The 23,853-nt window shown below is 51.2% G+C and overlaps 1 protein-coding gene across 12 annotated transcripts; it reads right to left on the reverse strand.

The window, feature by feature from the left end:
- Positions 1-14,129: 14,129 nt before the first annotated feature.
- On the reverse strand, positions 14,130-22,756 carry LOC140524605 (RNA-binding protein 4B). Of its 12 annotated transcripts, XR_011973775.1 has the most exons (7): positions 22,469-22,756; positions 21,824-22,246; positions 19,170-19,346; positions 18,417-18,520; positions 16,462-17,149; positions 14,725-14,806; positions 14,130-14,485 (listed from the first exon to the last, which is right to left on the reverse strand). XR_011973775.1 is itself a non-coding variant. In XM_072639226.1 (4 exons), exons 2-3 carry the CDS (start codon positions 22,233-22,235, stop codon positions 16,470-16,472), a joined length of 1,092 nt encoding a protein of 363 aa, XP_072495327.1. In that variant the 5' UTR covers positions 22,236-22,246; positions 22,469-22,756; the 3' UTR covers positions 14,130-14,724; positions 16,462-16,469. The 12 variants fall into 12 exon arrangements, 6 of the variants coding, with proteins under 6 accessions (XP_072495327.1, XP_072495329.1, XP_072495332.1 ...); XR_011973777.1 differs by lacking the exon at positions 19,170-19,346 and having other exon boundaries at positions 18,417-18,464; XR_011973774.1 differs by lacking the exon at positions 19,170-19,346.
- Between the last annotated feature and the right edge of the window lie 1,097 nt (positions 22,757-23,853).

Below are 23,853 nucleotides of genomic sequence, written 5' to 3' on the forward strand. Positions count from 1 at the left end.
GTTTATAGCAATTAAATGACGCTCACAGCCAATGTCTTCACTTCCATCTGTTTCTCAATATCTTGTTCAGGTTGGGTTAGCGCTGCTGGGACTGCACGGTTCGAGTAACTGTGGGGTAAATACCTGCTCTGGACAAGAAAGTGAATTGTCTGCCCCAAGGAGCTCATGTTCTATTTATTCTTCCTTCTAACTCACAGCTGAGCCTGGCCTTCCACCTAGCCCTGGTGATGTAGTTGCACAGACACTGGTTCTGAAATGGATGTGTCCAGTCTTGGGTGGGTGCGGGTCCTTATTTGTTGCTTACCAGCCGTAGCCCCTTTGTCTTTCTCCTTGAAGAAGGTAATCATGATATGTGTACACAAGGTTTCAGAATATTCAGCAAGCCTCTGGCCCCTTTCACTTCTTAGTCCTGAGCTGTTTGTTTGGGGTTTTTTCTGCCCCCGCCCCTTTTCTATCCTTGAACATTTGTTCTGGGCATGTGTCAACTTAGTTTGCAGATTTTTGTCAAAGTCCTTGTAGAATATCTGTACTTTCTTCAGTATTTCACTTATTTTCTGTGTACTTCTAGTATCAATACGATGCTTGGCATGGCATTGGCGGGTGCCCATTGCATGCCAGGCCATAGGCATATAAGCATGCCACTGACTCATGCTCCATCCTTTGCAGTTGATGTCGTCGACAAGCTGCTGGGATTTTCAGAGGTATCTTCTAGCTTGGCCTTGTGGGCCTCACAGTGCCAGGACACCATGAAGTTCCTCATGCACTGTTCTTTCCTACGACCTTTGTCTGCAGTGAACCTCTTCCCGTCTTTTCCATCTGCACTCTGCTGGAGGCACGAGAGGACCCCCAGATTGAGAGCCATTCTGTATGTTTGTTTTGTGAATCGCTGTGGCCAGTCCTGGGCTGGGCTCGGCCTCACACAACACATAGTGCCAGTGGTGCAGTGCTTTTGGGCAGCTTGAGGATGCCACGGTGCACAGAGCTCTGGGCCTGGAATCAGAAAGACTCCTCTTCCTCAGTTCAAATCTGGCCTCAGATGCTCACCAGCTATGTGACCCTACGCAAGTCACTGAACCCTGTTTGCCTCAGTTTCCTCATCTGTAAAATGAGCTGGAGAAGGAAATGCAAACTACCCCAGTATCTCTGCCAACCAAAACCCTAATGAGATCACAAAGAGTGGGACATGACTGAACCGCAGCTGAACCTTTATCACAGAATCACTGTATCTGAGAGCTAGAAGGGATGTCGTCATCCTTCTAACCCTAACCCACACCCTCCTCGGACAGGCCCAGCCAGTGGTTGTGGAGACTGCCTGAAGACCTCCCCGGAGGAGAGCCAGCAGTGATGAGGCCTGGCATTCATCTGGCACTTACTCTGGTACCTTTAACACTTGACAACTAGTAGTTCATTTGAGCCTCAGAACAAGAAGGTAGACACTATTATCTGTCCTCATTTTTCAGTTGAGGAAACTGAGGTAGGCAGCGGTTCAATGACATGCCAGCATCTGAAGCTGGATTTGAACTCTCACAGATGAGTGTTTCTGGCTCCAGATGCCCCAGCCACTAGCCTACTACCTCTCTCATCAGTTTACCCAGACGCTATCAAGAAGGCTGATTCCACTTTTGGACAGCTCTCACTGGTAGGAAGTTATTTCCTGAAAAGACTCCAAACTGTTTACATTCACCCATTTTCCCAGCTGGAGCAAGGGAAAAGAAAAGCAGGGCTTTGTCTCAGGCCCTCAATTTTAGAAATCTTTTCCCACTTCTTCCCCAGCCTGCCTTTGTAGACAATTAAATGACTGGAATCAGCTGTTAAGCCAACCAAGGGCGTTTCCTTCTGCTTCCCAATGCACTGGCCTGATGGGGTAGGCGAGGAAGAGATGAGGGGCTGCCTCCTTCACTTTGCCCTGTTGTCTGTTCTGGATTCTCTTCAGAGCTTTCTCCCCATTCTCCTGTTCAAGAAGCACAGTTCAGAAACTTTTCATAGCAAAGCTTTTTAGAGTGAAAATCTCCCTCTGTAGTCAGGAGAGTGCAGGAGAATGTTTAACACCCAGCTCCCCAGAAGGGAAAAATGGGCACAGGATACACTTTTAAGTTGCATTTGCATCAGCTGGTTAGAGATGGCTCCACACACTCTTGCCTGTATTTCATTACATCCACAGTCCATCTCCAGAGTTTTCATCCCCTTTCCCCTGCCTGGACTGAGAAGCCATCTAGGTGTCTTCACATCTTAGGAAACCATTTCTTCCAGCCCCCAAGAGCCAACAGCCAGGAGATCTCCAGAACGGATTTAAAACATCATCATCAATGATGATCTGGGGACAACCTGGCCAAAGGAAGAGGAGCCAGAGGGGGCAAAATCTCCTCCATTACCCCCAACAATATATATATATACAGAGTAAATGCAAGTTTATCTGGGAAGGCAGCAGTTCACATAAAAGTCCTAGTTTAGAACCATGGATTCTCTGAAACCATGGCTGTCCCCTCTAACAGTTACCAAGTCCTGTGGATTCCATCTCAATGACACACCCTCCTGTGGTTGCCACCAACAAAAATGGCACCTTGAGAAGGAGAGGTTTGGGGGAAAGATTATAAGCTTGATTTAGAGAGATTGAGTTTGAGGTGCTAGTGAGACCTTCCCAGGAGCTGCATTTCAGTACCCCCAGGAAATACATGAGTTTCTCAGGGAGAGAGAATGTAAACAGAGACAACAAGGACGAGGGGTGGGGCCTTGATGTATGACCACACAGGTACCAAAGTTCCCTGTAGATGGAGTGACCCGGGAGAGAGACAAGGGTCTTTTTCCATGAAGCCTTCCCAAACTAAAGGTGTTCTTGCTCTCCTCTTCATCTTTTCTAGAACATTTTGTCTGGATATCTCCCGTTGTCCTATTCAACATCATGTAGTGGACAGAGAGCCAGCCTCAGGGTCAAGAAACCCTGGACTGGTCCCAGCGACTTTTCACAATGTATCAGGCAGCTTCCCTAGGACTCTGAGTCTTCATAAGTTGTTTATGGAGGATGAGCCCCTCTGGTGGGAAGGCTGCTCATCTACTTTTGGTGTCCACCTTTACCCAACTCTCACCTGTGGACCCAAGAAGCCGTAGCATGTGCTGAACAGTCACACTCCGTCTTGGCAGATGGACTAAACCAAGTTCAGGGTAACCGGGGGACCTCAAACCTGTCAATGAGTGAAGGGGGTATCCTAAAGCATGTGAAGACTTCCACTGGCAGAATGGGCAGATGAGAACTGTTTGTTTAATGTCACGGAGGTGGATGAAGCAGGTGCTGGGGAGCACCTAGAGCTTGGTCAGATGCCAAGGTCATCCTCTGCATTCTGGGCCATCGCCAGTCTTCCTGACTTTTGTCTTGCCTCTGGACTTTGATGACTCTGGAAGAGTGAGGTTCTGCCTCACTTAAATCCAGTTCACTCACACTCCATTATGTCATTGGTCCTCTTGGACCAGAAAGAACAAACTACGACAATGTGGATGGAGGGAGTTCCCTCAAGCAATGATATCATAGGTGCCATCCCCATCAATCTGCCCAGTAGTGCTCCTCTGGGTACCTGTTGGGACCCTCTCCTTGTGTTAATTTTCATCTTTATATCTGCCTTGCAGATCCATAGCGTGTGAGAGATGCTGAGATAATTTGAATTCGGTGCTTTCACCAAAGGTAACAAAATAGGGGAATATAGCCCATGTTGGAGGAGCTATGGAAAGGCAGTCATGTTAATGCCTTGTTGGAGGAGCTTTGAAGTGATCCAACTGATGAGGTTTAGGGGTGCTGGGGACCCCAAAATAATGACACGCCAGGTCCTGCTCAAATGAATTAGACTCAAGCCTTCTTAAAGCCAAAGAGAAACAAAGTTTATTACAGATTTGCCATCTTGGGTTGACTCTCAAGGAGCCCAACCATTTGTAATGCTCATATTGACAAGCAGACCAGATAGAATCTCAGTTAGACAGAGTCTGTGCTGGATTAAATCTGAGCCCCTTCATGGAGGCAAGATGGAACTTAAATACAGAAAAGACTGTAAGAGGGATCTTGGGGTTGTCTGGTAGTCTAGGGTGATGGGAGGAGGGGTTTAGGGAGGGTCTTGAGGAGAAGTCCAAGGAGGGGGGATGACTGGTCAAGGGTTGGAAACAGCTAGAGGCAATCAGGAGATATCAGACAATGGAGGGTTTGGGTGGAAAGCAGGTGGGGCAATCAAGAGGTAACAGATGATGGCCACAGATTTCAGTATGAAAGTCCAGGTTAAGTGGGGAGATTCAAGGAGAATTCAATTTGAGTATGAAAGGCCAGGTTAAGTGGGGAGATTCAAGGAGGTTCCAAGAGTCTGTACCCCAGCATTCAAACAGATGGGACCCAAATTCTTTTGTGGTCGGGGGCGAAGGTCTCAGCTTCTGAAACTGCTTCCTGCTGACAAGAGGTGTAGAGCTGTCCCTGCCTCAATGGGTCCTATTCAAGGGGTCAGACTTCAGAACCTGGGCAATGCCAGGTCCAGTGGGCTGGAGACCTTGGATTCAGTCAGAGGTTGGTATATAACCTGGGCTGTCATCTGGAAGTTGACAGCTCGGACCCTGGAGGAGACAAACCTGGCAAGGATGTTAAGCTGACAAGGACCAAATAGGTACAAAAGTACTATAGCCAGGAGCAGAATAAGAATAGGGGGACGTAAGGAAAGAAGCCAGGATTCCCATGAAGAGGATGATTTGGGGGCACTGAAGTTATTATGAATTTCTCGCATCCATTGTGCCTTTTCCAAGATACTTTTAGTATGGACCTCTACTTGTCCCGAATTATTGATGTACATACAGCAAGATGTGTTTGCTAGAGCACACACACCTCCACTGGAGGCAAGCAGGTAGTCTAAGGCTATTCTGTTATCCGGAACCACTTTTGCTAGGGAATCCAAAGATTGCTGGATTTCCCGGAGACCATAAGCTGTCTCATTTGCTAATTGGTGAGTGGTCACTGTAAGGTTAGAGAGAATGAGTTCATGCTGCAGGTAACCATACCAGAGCATGAGATACTGTTCCCTTCTTAAGGAACCAGGCAACATTTCCCCAGAATCTGCGCTTTGTTCTTTTTGATTTGGAGACCCTGGATTGTGTGGCACTGAAAATGGAGAAGGGGGGTGTTAAAAATCCAAGGGTGCACATCCCAAAATCCTTGTAAGGGGTTAAGCATTGACTGGTCAGGATGGTAGTTCTGGGATCTTGCCATGTAGTGGCACTTCATTTCACCTCTTCCCCAGGACTCTTTTTACTTGGTTCACCAATCCCCACAAAGGAAGATATAACCTTTGGGGGCACAAATGGGATGAGTCCTTAAAAGGTTCTGAGTTTGGATGCCCCAAGGAACAGAATGGTTGCACATTAAACTCCCAGGTGAAAGGGGTGTTTTTGAGAGATCAATAAGGGTTTTGTAGTTAGAAGGAGCTGTGGCATTGTGGCTTAACTTCGGGGTGAGACTTAGAAAGAGATGACCTACTACTAGAAGAGTAGAGGGGGGATGCGGTCATAAGTGCAAGGAGGAAATGCTCCCTGGGAGCAATTGGTACAACTGGTCAATGTAAAGTTCTGGAGGCATTTATCACTTTTTGTATCTATGCAGGTGGGGCAGGTTAAATGATCAGCTGAGATTTCTACAAGCCCTCTCTTAACAGGGGTCTCAACTTGTTCAGTAGCTGTGGAATTTATACAGGAATGTTCCTGTGGGAAGAAGCAAGGTGTTAAGATGGAATGGGTAGCCCACCAATGGGTGGCCGTCATAAAAGGGGTGGCATAGACTTCTGAGGAAGTCATATTGGGAAGGGGAGCTTTTGCAAAAGCAGCCCTTGGTGGGAGGTGAGTGTTGCCTTGTGGGTGTGAGTGACACACCCAACAATCTTCAACCTCCCCCCCTCCAACTAATGAGTTTCCCAGTTTGACCAAAGAGTTATCTTCCCACTTTTGGAGGCCAAGTGTATTTGAAGTATCAGGGAGCAGGAGGAAAAGGATTAGTAATATCATTTTCAATTTAAAAGGACAACAGTTTTACAAGAGAGACAGAAAAAAATTCTTCAAGGGGGGCGGGGTTTAATTGAAGATAAGAAGGACGAGTACCATTTCATCTCTTTTTATCCACCTGCTTGCTGGAAGAGGCTAGGGTTTTCTAAACAGTAGCTTGAGATCATCCAAGGGTTCACAGGTATATTCCAGAGTTTCTGGGGGAAAAGCAAGAGGTGATACTGGTTTACTCCTAGGATGAGTCCAGCTGGGGATGCCCTTGAGTTTCACTGCTGTTGGAGTGATGAGTATGACTTGGTAGGGTCCCTTCTCCTTGACATCTAACTGTTCTCCCTTTTGGGTGTTCCATGACTTTAAATAGACCCAGTCTACAGGTTGTACTGCCGCAGGACACTCCTTTTCATTGTCAAGAGGTTTTGGAAGATTCTCATTGGCATATTCCATTAGGGCATTTCTGAAAGCACCTAGTTGAGTTGCAGATTAGGTGATTAGATGCTGTTCAGAATCTACCTGGATGTCTGAGGTTAGGAAGGGGCTAAGCTTAATTCTTTTCCAGGTTGTTATTCAGATCCAGTCCGAAACTGTCTCCCACTCTTCCAGGGGAACTTGGGGAGGTCTGGTAACCAGAGGGAAGATGGAAATGGGAGACTTGACTAGAGAAAACTGGCTTTCTAATTTCACCATCAGGTCCCTTCCCAGCAAAGGGGTGGGACAAGAGGAGATGATAAGAAAAGAGTGTTCAAACAACAGATCCTCAAACAAGCAGGGGAGGGGGTATGTCCCTCGACATCCCTTAGTTTTCCTGTCTATCCCTACAGCCTGATAGGTGGAGGGGCAAGTAGGGCCAGAGAAATTAGTTAGAACAGAGAATGTTGCCCCAGTGTCAGTCATAAATTGGGTTATCTTACCTCTGACCTTGATGTTCGCCCAGAGCTCAGCAAGAGAGGTGGAGAAGGTGGGAGTGCTGCCAAGCCCCAGGTTGTCCCATCATTCTGAGTCCTGAGAGGACTGGAGGACAGGGTACTGAGGGGTGGCTCCACCACTCTTCCAACCTCGGGGACAACCCTTCCTCCAATGTCACATATTGGGCATGGCCCTGGAGGTGTCAGTCCTGGAAGCTTCCTCCAGAGGGGCATCCTAGGGGGGCATTCCCTGGACCAGTGGCCCTCCTTGTGGCATAGAAAGCAGGATTCGCCACTCCCTGAGTTACTAGGAATACCCTCAGGTCTTTTCCTGGCTATGGCAACCACCAAGAACTGAGCATGTTCTTTGTCCCTAGCTCTGTCTTCCCGTTCTTTTTCCTCTGCTTTGGCCAAGTCTCTGTAATTAAAGACTCCAAAGGACATCTCCAGTAATTGGGCCTGAGGTGTTTGGGGTCCCAGTGCCAACTTATGTAGTTTCCTCCTAACATCTGGGGCAGACTGATTAACGAAATACATACTAAGGATTGTTGCTCCTTCCATAGAGTCAGGATCTAAATTGGTGTATTTTTTTAATATCCTCCATCATCCTGTTTTGGAAAAGGGCAGGGTTTTCCTTTTCTCCCTGGATAATTTCTTTAATCTTTTGAAAATTCACCTGCTTTTTAAATGCGGTTTTTAGGCCCTCGAGCAAACAAAACACCATATGGTCTCTTTTCCCTGCTGACCTGAAAACTTGGTTAAAGAAAAGGCAACAGGAATTAAACAAATCCCCATAAAGATAACGGTTACGTAGTGCTACGGAGCCAGGACCAAATCTGGCTCCCCAGTACAGAAATCTTATGGTTTTTATACATTTTACCATGAGAAAGGAACTCTCCTAGTTGAACAAATCATAAATTTAGTAAGACAAGACATTTAACAAAGTAGTGTCCATTGAGTTTTATGATCCCAAGCTGGGTGAATCTCCTTTCTGTAGCATGTCTCTGTGACATAAGATAAGGAGAAAATCCCATTACTCTGGTGACAGACATCCTGTTCTAAACAGGCCCTTGAAGTTGTGGACATAAAAAAGGGTATCTTTAACAGAGTTGACAAAGTTGGAATTACAACCCAAGATGTATTTTTCCTTACACTAAGATGCCAGGAGAAGGGTCTGGTAAGGAAGTCCCATTTGCTTACTGACACCAAAAGGCATTCTCTTGAGTTTATTTAAGATAACAAAGGAGACTGTTAGGTCCAGACTCTTCTTAATTCAAGCTTTGGCCCTTATTAAAGTCCAAAATTTGTATTAAATATTATCACCCCTATCCTCATTTTTCTGATAATCACATCCTGGGTCAGTAAGGGGAATAGCCACTGTTCCAGGGGGTATTTCATGGGGTCATTTCTAGCCAAACAATCTCCACACTTCTGGGCTTGCTCCCAGATTCTCCTCTTCAGCTGTACGGCAGGTAGAAAAAAGAATATGTAGATCATTCCAAGAAAGTTCAAATTATAAGGATATGTCCCTAAAATCCTCAGTAAACTTAGTGGGATCTTCCAAGTATCTCCCTAGTTTCTTTTTAATCTGAGTGAGAATGGAACATGCACTCTGGTTGTCCCATTGGGTGAGGCAGGCACTTCTCTCAAGAAAAACAGCCCTGATGGACCAATGGGGACAGGGCTTGTGGAGGAAGATAGGAAGTCCCACTTCTTGTGAGGGAGGGGCTGGGGAATGCCTGCTGAACTGGATTAGGCTGCTAGGCCAGGGCATCTGGCTGGCAAGGGGGAAGATCAGCTGGCATCTGAGGAGGCAAAGGGGTTAGAGGGAGAGATACCCCAGAGACTGCCATGGGGGTGGGGCCTGAGGCCGGAGTGAATGTTGCCTCAGGAAGAGGGGATGCAGAGAGAGGCACCTCAGCAAGACTTATGGCTGGGAACTGAGCAGGGGTAGACAAACAGGGAGGGGCCATGGGAGGAGATACAGGATAGGAGACTTGGAAGGTAAATGAGGCAGAAATCGAGGGGGTTGGGGTAGAGGGAAAAGGAAGGGAAACCAAGGGAAAGAAGGGATGACCAAGGAGGCAAGGGGCAGTTAAGTAGGGAGATTCAAGGAGAGTTCAAGGAGGTTCCAAGAGTCTGTACCCCATCACAACCATCCTGGGAAGCAACCTGAAGTTATGGGAGGATGGTGACTGAAATGTCCAGACTGTCTGACGCTGAGATTCTGCTGCTCCACATGTACCTCAAGAGGGTCAGAAACAAACAGAAAGACACACACCCCCCCCCCGCCCAGTACATCAGAACACTTAGAGCAGCACTTTTTGTAATGGCAAAGACCTGGAGACCCATCCTTTGGGGAGTAACATAGGAAGACTGGCGAACTGAAGCAGGGTGAAGACAAGACTGTGCACTGTGGCCACAGCTGTGCCAATGGAACAAATGCTCCGAAATTCTACTGACTGAGCCTGAGAAGGCCTTGCCCCTGCTTCCTCTCCAGATTGGGGGCGACTCTGGGCTTTTTCAACATGGTGGTTACTTTGGCTCATCTGGCTGTTTCCTCTTTTAGACTTCATTAGAAAGGCTGGTCCTCTGGGAAGTGGAGGGAGGACTCTTGAGATAGGAGGGTGATGTAAAAACAAGACCTCAGTAAAATCCACTGGAAAAAATAAATCGAATGGGGCTCAGCAGGTTTGAGGAAGAGAGAGGGGTTGAGGAGTTTCCATAATCTCAGCGAAGTTAGCTCAGCCTGCTGTGAGTGGGGGATGGAGGCTGGAGAAGACATTTCAAGCTGTCACTAGGGATGGAAATTACCTGGGGAGTGAACCAGTGACCTTGAGAAGCCCTCTACACCCACCCCCTCTGGGTAAAAGTCAGCTTTCCCCGAGTTCTCTTTATTTGCCCCCATAGATGCTTGCATTGTTTGAATTCTTTTATCACATCTTTTGTTTGGTGTGGGGTGGGGAATGCAGATTGAAGCAGTGGTTAGATTTCCACCCCGCATTAGCCCAGCCAACGCATCTTCTGTGAGCTCTGTGAAGGTTGGGGCTGTGTGCTCAGTCCAGCATTTACTTGAGGACGAATTGTCAGGGGTTCTACAGGGGGGTGTGGGAGAGCGCGGAGTTCTTCATTGTTTTTATGTTCTGGACCCCTGGGGCAGGCAGTCTGAGGACCCCTTCTCAGAGGAAGATTTTCAGAGGCATAAAATAAACTACACAGGATTATAAATGAAGCCAAGTCTATTGAAATACAGTTATCAGAAGATTAAAAAATTAAAATAAGTCCACAAACCCTAGGTTAAGAATTCTTGCTTCTAGGGCATGACAGGTAGGACAGACTCTCAGGGTTGAGGTTTTACCAGGCTCCTTTGTCTCCCTCACAAGAGGATGGCATTGTGGTGAAGGATGTTTCCCAAGATTCACTCTCCCATGGGATTGCATCAGGCTAGCACAGAGCAGTACCTGCTCTGAGGCACAGGTGAGATCAAACTGGCACGCACCCAAGTTTCTGTAATTCCAAAGTCTCAGTGCCAGAGGATTGATTTCCAGTCACAAGCTTGACAAAGAATTCCCTGATTTCCAGTGAGGTTACTCCCCCAGCCTTTCCTTTCATATCCCAGTGCTGCGTAAGGGATTATAGTGTCAGGAAAGCAGGAGGCACCATCTTAGGTCTCTTTTCTATTCTGTCCCCCCTGTGTGTTCCAAGCCAGGGCCAGGCCATGCTCGCATGCCCCTCCTTGCCACTTTCCCTCTGGTTGCTGCTCCCAGACTTGACCATCCTTCTCTTGAACCTCAACATGGTTAAGGAACAGGAGAGTTGCCTTGTGTTAGCAGGAGTTTGGTGGGACTTGGACACTGGTGATTACCCTGAGAGGTCTGATGCTGGGGGCTTGAAAGGGTCTCTTCTAACTACAGCCTCAGACCTGTGGGTTAAGATCATGACGGCAACAGTGGAAACTGAAAGAGCAAAAAGTCTCTGGACCACGAACTATTAACATACACTGAGTTTCTTTTTAAAGCCTCATTTTTATCTGTCTGCCGCCAGGCTGGACCTTGAGCAGTCTGGTGACCACCTCTCTCAAGGGACCTTACTCCAACCACTGATGCTGTGACTGGACTCGGCCCTCAGCTTGTACTCTCCCCTCAGCTTGTACTCTCCCCGTTCCAGTGATTCCCAATCCCAGGCTGCTAGTGTACCACCTGTTCCCCATCCCCAGCGGCCTGGCTCCCCACTCCCCCCCACCTCAGCCTTGTCCTGCAGCATCTTATCTGGACCTGCCAGTCCCTCCCCCCTTTTCTTGGGAGATCATCTTCCATAACTGACAAACTTCTTCTATTCTCTCCTTTTGCCTTCCACTGAGAGGCTGCAGGAGTAGGGAGCAGCGACAGTAATGCCACCTTCTGGCCACTCCCTCTGCCATCCTTGCCCAGCAGGGACTCCTCCTCCCTTGAGGTCCAAGCTGTCCACACTGACCAGCCACTTCTCACCCTGGTGTTTGTGACCTGCCGATACTCCTTCCAGGTTCCCTTAAGGACCCTCGGCCACAACTTTGGCCATCTCTGTTGACAGAGATTCTTTTATCTGGTCTTAAGCTTATACTGCAAATATTTTAGAGGGAAAAACTCCAGTCTTTTGTCCATAGAATCTGGTTCTTCAACCACTGTGTTATTTTCCATAGTTGTACAGCAGAATTTCTGCCCTAAGCTGGATCAATGTCTTATTTTTTCTCTACAGGCCAGTAGGAGAAGGGAAGGGAGAACTACAGCTAGATCCCAGCTCTTCTTTCAAGCCTTTGAAAGGTAACCGAGCAAAATCTTCACTACAAAGCTGTGTGATGGGTAGGATGGTTGTTCTACAGAGAAGGAAACTGAGGCTGAGGGAGCTGCCTGTGAGATCTCAGGCATTTTATTTAGAGGTCCGAGTTTGGACCCAATAATTCCAAAGTCAGAAATATATCCTGTGTTATCAAAAACAAAAGAGAAATACTGCCTCTTCAGACATCCCTACAAAATGCTGGAAGCAACCCAGATGTTTAACTATCTGGGAAGGGTAAGATAAAGCAGGTCAGACGGACAAGAGTGAGGAATATGGAGAAAACTGAAAAGGCCTAGATGAAATCAAGCAAAGTGAAAAAAGCCAGCAAATGAGAACCACCTTCGGACTATGGAAAACACAGTGCTTACAGAGGAACGGATTGTAAAGAAACCTGGCAGACTTGGAGCAGCTGAGAAGCGTCTGGTGGGTCAGTCTAAACAGTTACAGGACAAGTATGTTTGTGTGGATGTTGGATGTTGTGTTTTTAATAAAACACTTATTTTTTTAGTGGTCGAAGATGGGACGTTTATTGGGCGCTGGGAAATGCGTCTGAGAGGGCAGTTTTTGACTTTCTTCATGGATCCCTGCCTCCCTTTGTAAAATGGGGAGGGTCCATCTCCCTTCCCAGGATGAGCCCTGCCTGCCAAAGTGCTTTTTCTTAGCTGGAAGGTCTGACCATATCACTCCTACTCAACAATGAATTTCAGTGGCTCCCTACTATCTCTCTAGGATGCCACAGAAATGCCCCTACATTTTAAAGCCTGGCACAAGCTGACCCCAGCCTAGCTTTTCAGCCTCCTCATAGCTCTTACTCCCCCTGACAGCGCATCACTACTCTTGACACTAGCCCTCCCCCAGCCAGAACTGACTCCAACTCTGCCTTAATTTGGGGGTTAGTGTAGAGAAGGTGCTTATCGCAGTGCCTGAAACACAGTAAGCGCTTAATAAATGCTTGTTCCTTCCCTCCAGACTCAGGAAGGCAGGATAATCGGATGGAAAGAATGCTGACCCTGCATTCAGGTCAAGCCTGTCTCTGACCCCTGTAGGGGTTTTGTGAGGCTGGGCCAGATAGGTCCTGATTCTTCCAGATGCTTCTCGCCTGGCACTGATTCTCTATGCACCTACACACCTCTCCTGAGGGCAGGGGCCAGTCCGACCTCTGATCGGTGTCGGCTCACTTGTCTTTGGTTTCCTGACTAGCCTCAGGAATTTTCTGGTGGCTGTAACCTGCCCCTTCCACTGTCATCCATACCCCCCACCCCCCAGGATGGGCAGTGGCAGCTAACACCTTCTGTAGGAAATGGGGGAAGACATGGTCACAGTTCCTTCCCCCTGCCTGGGTCACCACCACCAGGGGTACCTCTCAGCACTGAATCTGTGCCAGGCACTCTTCTAAGGTCCCAAGCTAAAAAGCCATCCAGGGCTTGCCCTCAAGAGTATGTTCTGGTGAGAGAGTTAAGGCAGTGTCCAGACATGCCTGATAAAAGCACACGCAGTTAAGAGATAAGAACCATGGGGTGGAGGGAGGGGCTTGCCACCCCCTGCAGGTGTACCCCACAGAATGCTCCTCTGCCTGATATGCCCACCCCTCCCATGTTGATGGTGTTTAATAAATGCTCTGTGGAGATGGGGCAGAGCTCAGGAGTAGGCTCCTAGAACTGCAGGAGAGTAGGTCACGTTTTCCCTTAGACCCCGTTTTTTCTGGGACCCTTTGTTCCTGTGATGAGCAGTCCAAACATGCATTCTCTAACAAGGCCCTGGCCCAGAGGTGGCCAGGTGTCTTGAGGGCTGGGCTCACACAAGGTGGGGAAGCGGATGGGGGAATGATGGCAGGGGCAATACACACACACATACACGAAGTGCCTACTGTGTGTCAGGCACTGAGCTTCCCTCAAGAAGCTTACAAGCTAAGCAAAAAAGGGATTATATAATTCGCTGCTTCTAAAGGGCATCTACCAAGTGAAAGGGTTAAACTATACACAGATTTGATAAGCACCTGTGTTAAGGAAATTCTAGATCCTTGATCTCCTAGCTCACAAGAGAACACAGATCAGAGAATCATGACATCAAAGGCAATAACTTTTAGGTTAAAAGAAGATAGTTTGGAAGGAAAAGTGGACCTTCAATTTGTTGGCTGGTCCAGGTTAGAAACAGAATGCTCTCTGAGTGAGATTATGTGAGCTGTTGGGAAAAGCCAAGTTCTAATCTAGCCGCAGACGTTTACTGGTTCTGTGATGCTTGGCAGCCCCTCCCAACCAGGGACTGAGGCAGTAACTGTAAAGCCCCCGCAGAGTGCCCTGCATACAGCAGGAGCTCCTTACCATGGTCTCCTCCCAGCTTATCACCTCTCTGCTCCTATCTGTGTAATGTCTTCAGTATCACTTACATAGAACGGGATGCTGGATTGTTAGAAATGTTTATTTGTTCAAAAAGGGGACGAGGGAGAGGAGAAGGTGAGGAGGCGCCTCCAGCACATGCTGGTACCATGATCAGAGGTCATTAAAAAAGTGGCCCCACCCCCCAACAGCCCCCTAGCCCAGCCCCCCCAGAAGGTCAGCTGCTGCAGTGTGACACTCCAGATGGGGTGGGCTATCGGACACCAGAGAGTCCCAGTAAAGGGCCAGCAGATCCTAGTGCTGGGGGCCAAGGACAGGAGCTGAACTCCCAGGAGAAGCCAGGGAGGGAGGAGGGCTCCAGGTTCCCTCAGGAGGGGTAAGGCCAGCAGGGTCCTTACCACAGCCCGGGCTGATCAGAGGCTGAGGAAAGAAGGAAATGTTGAATGAAAAGTTACACAGATGGTTTGTTAGCAGGGAGGAAAGAGCCACCTTAGAAGAATTAAATTAAGGGGAAAAAAAAAACCACAGTTGGTCACAAACTCCTTTGTTTACTGAAACATGAAGCAACGGGAACATCCCGGCAAAGGGGACCGCGCGAGTGAAGCAGTCCTCCCATACGACCGACCGCAGCCCGAGGGTTCAGCCCGCAAATAGCCTACCTGAAAGAGAGCACAACACAAGAGGCTTAGACACTGTCCGCAGGACGGCGGGACTCCGGCTGCTAAGGCCCTGGCTCCCATCCTGTTTGTCAAGAGAAAACAGAAAACAAGTGTCAGTCTGAGACCCCAGGGTGTGGGCACTCTGCTGGGGTCAGGGAAGAGGAGCCTCAGAGGCTTTACAAAGATCCAGGTAAAGCCCGAGCACTGACACCTGGGTACACGACCAGTGGCACTGGGGAGACTGTCTGTCACTCCCACTGCTCCCAACTGATAAAGCCTGAAAGACTGCAAAGTTTCTCAGAAGTGAGGAACAAACGGCTCAGACATCCAGGAGCAAGTCATTCATCCTGCCACTTACAGCCCACACTTCCTGCTCTCCACTAGATTTCTGCCAAATCCCAAGGAGCCGTGCCTTAAAATTCTATAATTTTTCTGCAGCTCTAGATAGTGAGAGCTGGGAAACTGTTAACTCACACCAGGCTCCTCTCTACAAGTGACAGACCCCGAGTCGAGTGCTGGGAGTTCATCCTGGCAGCCTCATTACTGTTGGGTGTCTCAGGGAACACTAGAGGGCCCCTACCCACAAGTGACTCTGAAAGGCCACCTACCAGACACCATTCTGAGGGGTGCCTGGCAAGGGGGTGGCCAAGTCCTTCATCCAGGAGTGGTGGTGGGTATCTCCGTGTAAACAGGTGATAGACTCTAGGGACTGTTTCTAAATACCACTTCTCTTTTTACACAGGTATAAAAGAGTTCTCCTGCACAATCCAGAGACCACACCACTTCACTACTCACAGGGTAAATCCCTATAAATCTCTTCTGCCCTCAGTTTACACTGTCCTCTTGAGCTTCTCTTTCTGGGGCTGGTGCCTAATTACAAGGTGCTGCTGCCAAGAAAATGGGGGAGCCCATAGCAGACACAAGGCTGTTTCTACTCCACCACTAAGGATGTGCACAGCGGGTGGCAGGTCCCCACTAATCTTGTCATCCTCATTCAACCTCAGGGAAAAATCTCCATTACCAGCAGGAGTGTCTCATAAAATGTGGCCAAGAACTGTGAAGTATTTGAAACAAACTGACGTCTCAGGCTGAGCTGGAAGGAAATCTCAAGGGACTCAAGATCCAATCCAATCCTTAGCTTAGAGGGATAAGGGACAAGTTGGCCAGCATCCTGTGGAAAGTCCCCTCCCATTCACAGCCCAGGTCCAAGACCTGTGTTAATTAGCTACGCAGAACTAGATACTCTGGACTTCTGGTAAGGGGAGCACCCCAACGTGAGGACAGACCCAGAACAGTCAATTTTCAGCAAAGAGTGTAGAGGGAGTCTTCCCACACCAAATGGTGTGACTAGGAATTTCCTGTCAGCCTGTGAATTAAACTGAGGGACTTCAAGAAGTCTTCACCCCTGTGAAAGGCTCTCTTTGTCCTATGACCATGTACCAGGTGGTCCCTGGCTTTAGCAGTCTGCCCCCCTCCAACAGTGTTTCTGTCTTTGGAAAAAAAGTAATTCCTCTCAGAAAAGATGGTTATAGGAAATAAGAATCAAAAGAAAAGAAATGTTAAAAGGCCATGGTGACCCTCCCACCCTGAGCCATAGAGATAGATGAGTTCAAAGTGTAACTTATACCTTTGTGAGGCTGTTCCCAGCAGGAAGTTGGCTTTCTTCTCTATAAAGCACTGGTGTCCCTTTCACCTCAACTAAATCGAACCTCTCTGCCATACCCACCCCACTCTCACCTCGAGCTTTAAAAGGCTGAGTACCGCGCCCGGTCCGTATACTGGTCCCGCTCGTACCGGGCCACGTCGTACAGAGAATTCCGTGCAGCTGCCGAGGCCTGGGACAGGTCATTCTCATGCCCGTAACCGTAGCCCTCTCCAATAGCGGGGACTGCAGCTGCAGCTCGGCGCAGGGGGCTCCGGTCCCGCCCATAATAAGAGGAGGTAGCTGCAGTGGCGGCAGCGGCAGCAGCAGCCACAGCAGCGGTGGCAGCGGCAGCTCCTGACGTTGGCAACAGGTGTCTATCGTAAGGGTTGAGAGAGGTGGAGGTGAGGTGACTGCTCATGGCTGGATTCTGGACTTGTGGGAGCTGGGAAAGGGTCTGCTCTGCATAGTTGTACGCGGAGGCCGCTGCTGCTGCTGCCACCGCCTCATAAGACCTCACCCGGTAACGCTTATAATAGTCGAGCGCTCCGTACGGATTGTTGTAATACACGGATTCCCCGTAGCCCATGGCGTAGGGCGCGCGAATGGCTCCGTACTGCTCATTATACTGCTCGGTCAAGTCTGCCATACGGCCTGTCCGATCCACCGGACACTCTTTGGACCAGTGGCCCTCTTTCCCGCACCGATAGCAGCCACTCTGGTCTCCCATCCCTGGGGCGGTCCGGAGCCGGCTGGTGGACAGCTGCACGTGCATTCGTTTTCCTTGAAGAGACAGACGCAAGAAGGATTGCTTTAAGTCAGTCAGAGCCCTCATCCCCACCACAAATCAAAATTGAATTTGGATAGGAAAAGATGCACACAAGAACACGTGTGTACACACACACACACACACACACACACACACACACACACACACACACACACACTTCTCCTTTGTCACCAATCTGCCCCATGAAAGAGCGCACATGAAGTTTAAACCAAGTGAAGAGGAGGAGGAGGAGGATTCCCTTCTATTCACCCTAGTGGCAGAGCCAGGACATTCCCTTCCCACAACTTTCCCATTTCACTCATACACAGAAATATATATATATATTTTTTTTACAAGTTTCCACTTCTCACTTCTAGGACTGTTGTTAATTGGAACAAGTCAAATTCTGCCACTGACATTTCCAAATTAGTTTTTCTTAAGTACCTCAATCTGGAAAGATTTGGAAACCATCTTTCCAAGTTTCTGCGCCCCCCCCAACCCCTAATTCTGGCCACACACAGTCTAAACATAGACTGCAGCTTAGTAAACGGAGCTGTCAGCTTCTTTCCATCTTGTGGTAGTTTAGAACCCAGAAAGGCGTTTCCTCCAGCCTTTTCTTTTGCAGGCTATCACCAGAGGGCTCTGAGAAGTTGGGTGTACAAAACATAGTTGGCTCATCTGCTTCACTCTGCATGAGGGCTGGGAGAAAGATACACTGTTCCACATCCCAGTTACCCCCTCTTCCTTCAGAGGTAAATCAAGGCCCATAATGCAAAGGAAAACCACTTGTTTGCAGTCCCTCAACAAATGGAATCAGGACAAAAGAACTTGAAACAATACCAGTTTTCTGGGGACAATAGACTTGTCCCATTGTCCCCATAACGGAGATGTTCAGCATTTCGTCCTGCAGTGTTGCCCCAAAAACTTCGCAGGGGATTATCCACTTGGTTAATAAATGCAGCATTTGCTTGAAGGCCTCTGGGCACCCAGACAAACATGCTACATCCATACTTCCCAGGAAACAACCATCTTGCCCAGGGACCCTTACTGGAAAACACCCAGGCTGCTCAGTGGGGGCCTGGTAGAAAATGGGCACTTTCCAGGATAACTGGGTCCCAGATTGCATGAGACTTTGGAAATCAAGGCAGCCCAGATGAATCCAGTGCAGAATGCAGAAAGCGGGGCTTAGCATTAGGATGACTCACATAAGGGCTGCTTAGAGCAAATCAAAGTGCATTTGTCCCCCTCCATGATCAGCGAGTTGCTACCTCTTTAACAGACCTTGTCGTGGATGCAGCTATTCGACAGGAGGCCTCGTGCTCCACCATCCTGTTGGAAACAGCCCCGCTTCAGAACGGCAGCCAGAACTGCGCCATGCACTGACCCTGAGAGGGGAGTGGGTTAGTGCAGGAACATCACTTTAGTAGAACTCATTCATGCCACAATGTCTCATGACCTCTACCAACCCAAGCCTCTTCTAGTCCCTGACTCCTCCAACTCAGAAGAATGAGAGAGCTCTGGCACCAGCACCAACAAGATATGCAAAAGTGAGATTAACTACAGGTCATTAACTATGCTCTGAAACTTTTAGGTTTGGGCGTCATAGTGAATTTTGCCATTTAAGCTGCCCCTATCTTCAAACCTGGAAGTTATTAAGGGTCCTACGATACTAGCTGAGCTTGGAACAGTTCTATTGCTACAAACTCAAAATGGACAAAATTGATTGCGATCCATGAAATCTGGACTAGGTGATTCTAAAAATGGCGTTCTGATTCTGGTATAAGAGAATAACCATGGCCAGCTTTTTCAATGCAGCCAATCAGAATGACATCCAGAAGCTCATTTGGAAGGCTTTCCCCTGCTAACCAAGCTTTTCCAAGTTTGTGAGCCCACAGAGGCTTTCTATTCTCATGGCTGGTTCCAATCTTCATCCCTGCCTTCATTCCCTTTTGGTGGTTGGTGACATAGAGTTTGTAAACATCTATGGCATAATCCATTTCTGTAGTAACTGTGATAAAGTAGTAGGCTGTTTACCCGGAACTAAAACATCTGCAAAAACTGAAGACTTCCCCATTTATTTCTCTAAGTTTTTGGAAAGGGTATAGGTGGGGTTTTTATTCGTGATTCCTTAAAATTCTTACTAAGAGCATCTGGAAAATGTCCTGCTTCTCTACTTTTACCATGGCTTAGGGGACACCAAGGCAAAGACACCTGTAAGAAGAACAAGAGGGTTAAAAACTGTCCCTCCCTGCTCCATAAGGCATGGCACAGCTTCCACAAGGTTGGAGGGGTGGGGGAGCTCCCAGCCCCCGCCGGAGCCTCAGCAGACTGTCTTTGGCCGAAGAGTCTCAGCCCTCTAGCCAGCCTGGTCATCAGCTCCTCCCAACTTAGCCAGGCAGGCTCTCTAGGCAGCAGGGGCCTGGACTTGACAGCTGGTCGGCCATGCCTGAGTTTGTGCTCTACTGGCATCATCTTGACAACCCAGGAGTTCACCTCTATATTGTGAGGAAGGGGCAACAGAGGGAGCTCTGACGCCACCTCGATCCGGAACACTAGCCACACAAAAAAATTATAAGGTAATACTGTGTCATCACTGACCAAGGGGAGACCTGCTGGCTTTCACTTTCTCAGCTCGCAGGGGGTTTTCCGAGAGTCCCAGCGAGGCCGGGGACACAGCTGGCAAAGCAGAACTTCCAGAGAACTCATTTAAACTGAAAAGGCTGTACACCTGAGCCCTTGCACATTATACTCAAAACAGCAAACTCTTGTTTACTTAGAGATAGCTTCTTTAGGGGTTTGTATACATGCGGACCAACAGACCCAGAAAAAGACCTGTTTAAATATCTAGGCAAACAAGGAAGCCCACTTTCCTGCATCCTTCTTCTAAAAGGACAGGGAAGTGCCTTTATCCTTAAGATGCCATGTAGCTATCCTGGACAAGGGTATCTTGAAGAAGCTTAGGCTTTTTCCTTTTTCCCCCTGGACACATTCTTCCAAAGGAAAAGTAAAAAAAAAAAAAAAAAAAAGCTTTAAATTGCCCAGAATAGATGAATGAAAAGCTATTGGGGGACATACAGTTCCCACTCTCCTTACCCATTTAGAAATGGTATGGTAGAGAACTGCCAGGGCCTTATAAATGACATAACCCAGAACACTGCACAAATTAAAACATAACCCTTCTTTTGGCCTTCACATTTGGAAGCGGCCAAGCAGACTTTTCTGCCTAAGGAGAGGGCAAAGACAATGCCAGGCAAGCCTGGCCATGCCACCTCCTTTTAGAGGGTCCAGCTTCTGAGCCTAGAGAAAAAGAAGATTCAGGAGCCAACCAGGCTGCCAACTCAACAGGCCAAGGAGAGATTGTTCTCAAGTGTAATCGGCCAGCTTAGATGGGACCTAATTTGTGACTCCTACTATCTAGGCTAAACTTGTTCTCATCATCTGAAAAACAAAACAGAGTTGGTTATGAAAAACCTCAGCTGATCCCCACGCGGGAGCGCCCTCTTCTGGAGGAGCTGTTCTTCTAGCCTCAAAGAGGAAGTCTCTTTTTTGAGCACCTCAGGCGGTGTCTTGGGCACCAGCTTCAGAACCGTGTAGACCTTCCCGCCTCTTCTCCCTCATCCCCAGATGCACACGTAAGTTTCATTATTCACAGCTTTTCAATCAAAGAATTTAAGTTAAACATTCTTTTTAATGAAGAAAATGCTGTGAACATGGTCACGCATGGCTTTTCTTTAAGTGAAGTATTCTGCAACGTGTTTTCTTTAGAGAAACTCCCAACCCCCCCAAATCCCCCCCACACAGATTTTCTTAGGATGGGAACTCCAAAAGCCCTTTTCCAGAAGAGAGCCAAGGCAGCCCGGGCCGCCGGGCAGCAAGGGTCCGCTCTGCCATCGCCCGATGGGCAGCAAGGGTCCGCTCTGCCATCGCCCGATGGGCAGCAAGGGTCCGCTCTGCCATCGCCCGCCGGGCAGCAAGGGTCCGCTCTGCCATCGCCCGCCGGGCAGCAAGGGTCCGCTCTGCCACCGCCCGCCGGGCAGCAAGGGTCCGCTCTGCCACCGCCCGCCGGGCAGCAAGGGTCCGCTCTGCCATCGCCCGCCGGGCAGCAAGGGTCCGCTCTGCCATCGCCCGCCGGGCAGCAAGGGTCCGCTCTGCCATCGCCCGCCGGGCAGCAAGGGTCCGCTCTGCCATCGCCCGCCGGGCAGCAAGGGTCCGCTCTGCCATCGCCCGCCGGGCAGCAAGGGTCCGCTCTGCCATCGCCCGATGGAGCTTTCACTTCGATCAACATCGATCAAGCGTTTGCTCGTGCAGAGCCCGGGGCACCACCCGGGGACACCGCGAGCAGCTCCAGCAGGTGGCGCGGCAGGCAGAACCGGTCACGGACGGGCCCAGGAGAACCGGACTCCACTCCCGAGGGAGCAGGACGCTCCGTGCCCTTCCCTGTCCTCCCCCACGGCCCCCCGCGGTGGGGACACTCCCGGCTAAAACCGGCGGGGACCGACCTCCTCGTGACCGCGCGGAGCCGTAAAGGAGGAGGGCGACCTGTCCGGGTTCACCACGGGATGGAGGACACCTCCCCGCCCCACCCTGGCCAGCCCCCCGACTGCGGCAGGGCCCCCCGGGGGGGCGCACCGCAGGGGGCCGGCCGGGCGGGCGGCGCACCCCAGGGGGCCGGGCGGGCGCGGGCTCACCTTGGAACTCGGTGTTGTCCAGCCCGCGGATGGCCTCCACGGCGTCCTCGGCGCGCTCCATGTGCACGAAGGCGTAGTCCTTGACGATGTCGCACTCGATCACCGGCCCGTACTCCTCGAACTTGGCGCGCAGCTCCAGGTTGGTGCACGTGGGGCTGATGTTGCCCACGTGCAGCTTGGTGGAGGCCTTGCTCTTGTTCTTGCTGGCCTCCACGTTGATGTTGACGCCGTGCAGCTTGTAGTGGTGCAGGTTGCGGATGGCGTCCTCGGCCGCCGTCTTGTCCTCGATGTGCACGAAGCCGTAGTTCTTGATGATGTCGCACTCGAGCACCTTCCCGTACTGCTCGAACAGGGCGCGGATCTCCTGCTCCGTGGCCTCGCGGGGCAGGTTGCCGATGAACAGCTTCACCATCTCGACTGGGCCTGCGGAGGGGGAGGGGCGGAGCGCTCACTCCGGGCTCGGCTTCCCCGCCTGGCCTCGCCTTCCGAGTCACCTCACAGGAGGCCTCCAGGCCCCGCCCCGCCCCGCCCGCGGCCCCGCCCCCAGGCGGCAGAGCCCGCCCCCGCCCCGCCCCGCCCCGCCCGCGCAGGACTCGGCCCCGGCCCCGGCCCTCCCCTCCCCCCAGCCCCGGTGCCCGGTCGCACCTCCGGGGGCGGCGGCGGCGGCGGCTCCCGCGTCTGTCAGAGACAACCCGACAAAATGGCGACGGCCGCTCGAGCCTCAGCGCGACCTCCCGACTCCGCGCCCGCCTCGCGCCGCGGCCAACGCACGCACGCACGCACGCACGCACGCACGCAGGAGGCAGGCACGAGCCCGGCGCGAGCGCGCCCGCCCGAGCACGAGCGCTCTCCGCTGCGGCCAGCCAATCCTGCCGCCGCGCGCAAACAGCGGGAGCCAACGGGCCGGCCCCGCCTGCCTTTCTCTCCGCCCACGGGGCGGGGCCGGACGATGACGGCAGAACGTCCTGTCGGCGAGGCCACGCCCACGGGGGCTGGCCAATCCCTTTCCGGCAAAGCCGGCCGGTCCTCCCACGTCAGAAGGAAAGGGGCCGGACTGAACCATTGCGGGCTCCTTTGAACGGAGGCTGGGGGGGAAGTGGGTTATTCCACTTGGCGCCTCGGGAAGGTGGACCACGGAGCTTGCGGCCGCGTGTCGATCCACCGGTGGCTCGAGGGCCACGTGGCGGCGCTGGGGGGAGGGGCGTCCCGTGGAAAGCCTGGGGGAAGAACCCGCGGAGCAGCCCCGGAGCCCAGCGGCCATGCTGGGGCTGGCGGGCCACGTTCTTCACAATGGGCCGTGCCACCGGGCCGGGCGGGGGTGACAAAGTGGGGGCGCGGGTCGGAAGGGAGCCCCGGGAGGGCGCGCTGTTAGCTGCCCGTCCGGAAGCGCCTCCTTCGTCTGTGCCAGGCGCTCCGGGGCCCTCTCCTGCCCGTGCATCTGCAGGCTGACCTAAAACGAACGTTGGCGCGGGCACCTCGGGGACCAGACCGAGCCAGGGTCCGAGCTTGTGCCCCAAGGCCGCGCCCGGCCCCGGGCGGCAGAGCTTCGCCCCGCGGTTGCGGGTGGGTGTTGGCGCGGCCCCGCTCGTCCGCATGGTCACTAAGTCCAAGCCCGCCCGGCACCACCCGGGCTCCTCCAGGAGCGTGCCCGCCGCCCGCACGTGCGCTGCCCCCGGCGCCGTGCCCTTGGCTCGGCTGCTCCGGCACCCCCGGCCCACGAAGCGCCCCTTTGCCAGCAGCCCCGACAGCCCGGCGTCCGCGACCGGGGCTGGGGAAAGCAGACCCCAAGAACCGCGGCTTCCGTGTTTGCTGGCGGCCCCTCCCCGCAGGCCGAAGGCGCTGGGCCAGGTCGGGGATTCCCGGCCTGGGCCTGGGAGTGGGGTGTCACGCGTGTTTGCATCCCTTCCGTGTGACTGATGGACTTTGTCCTCCTTGGGGTGTTCTCGGTTCCGAGAGGAGGTCGAGGCGTCGGCGGCCCGGGCCCAGAGAAGGCGAGGAGTCCTGGGCCGGGCCGGGCCTCCAGCCCCTTC

Source organism: Notamacropus eugenii, chromosome 2, assembly GCF_028372415.1.
Source record: "Notamacropus eugenii isolate mMacEug1 chromosome 2, mMacEug1.pri_v2, whole genome shotgun sequence".
Taxonomy (NCBI): Eukaryota; Metazoa; Chordata; class Mammalia; order Diprotodontia; family Macropodidae; genus Notamacropus; species Notamacropus eugenii.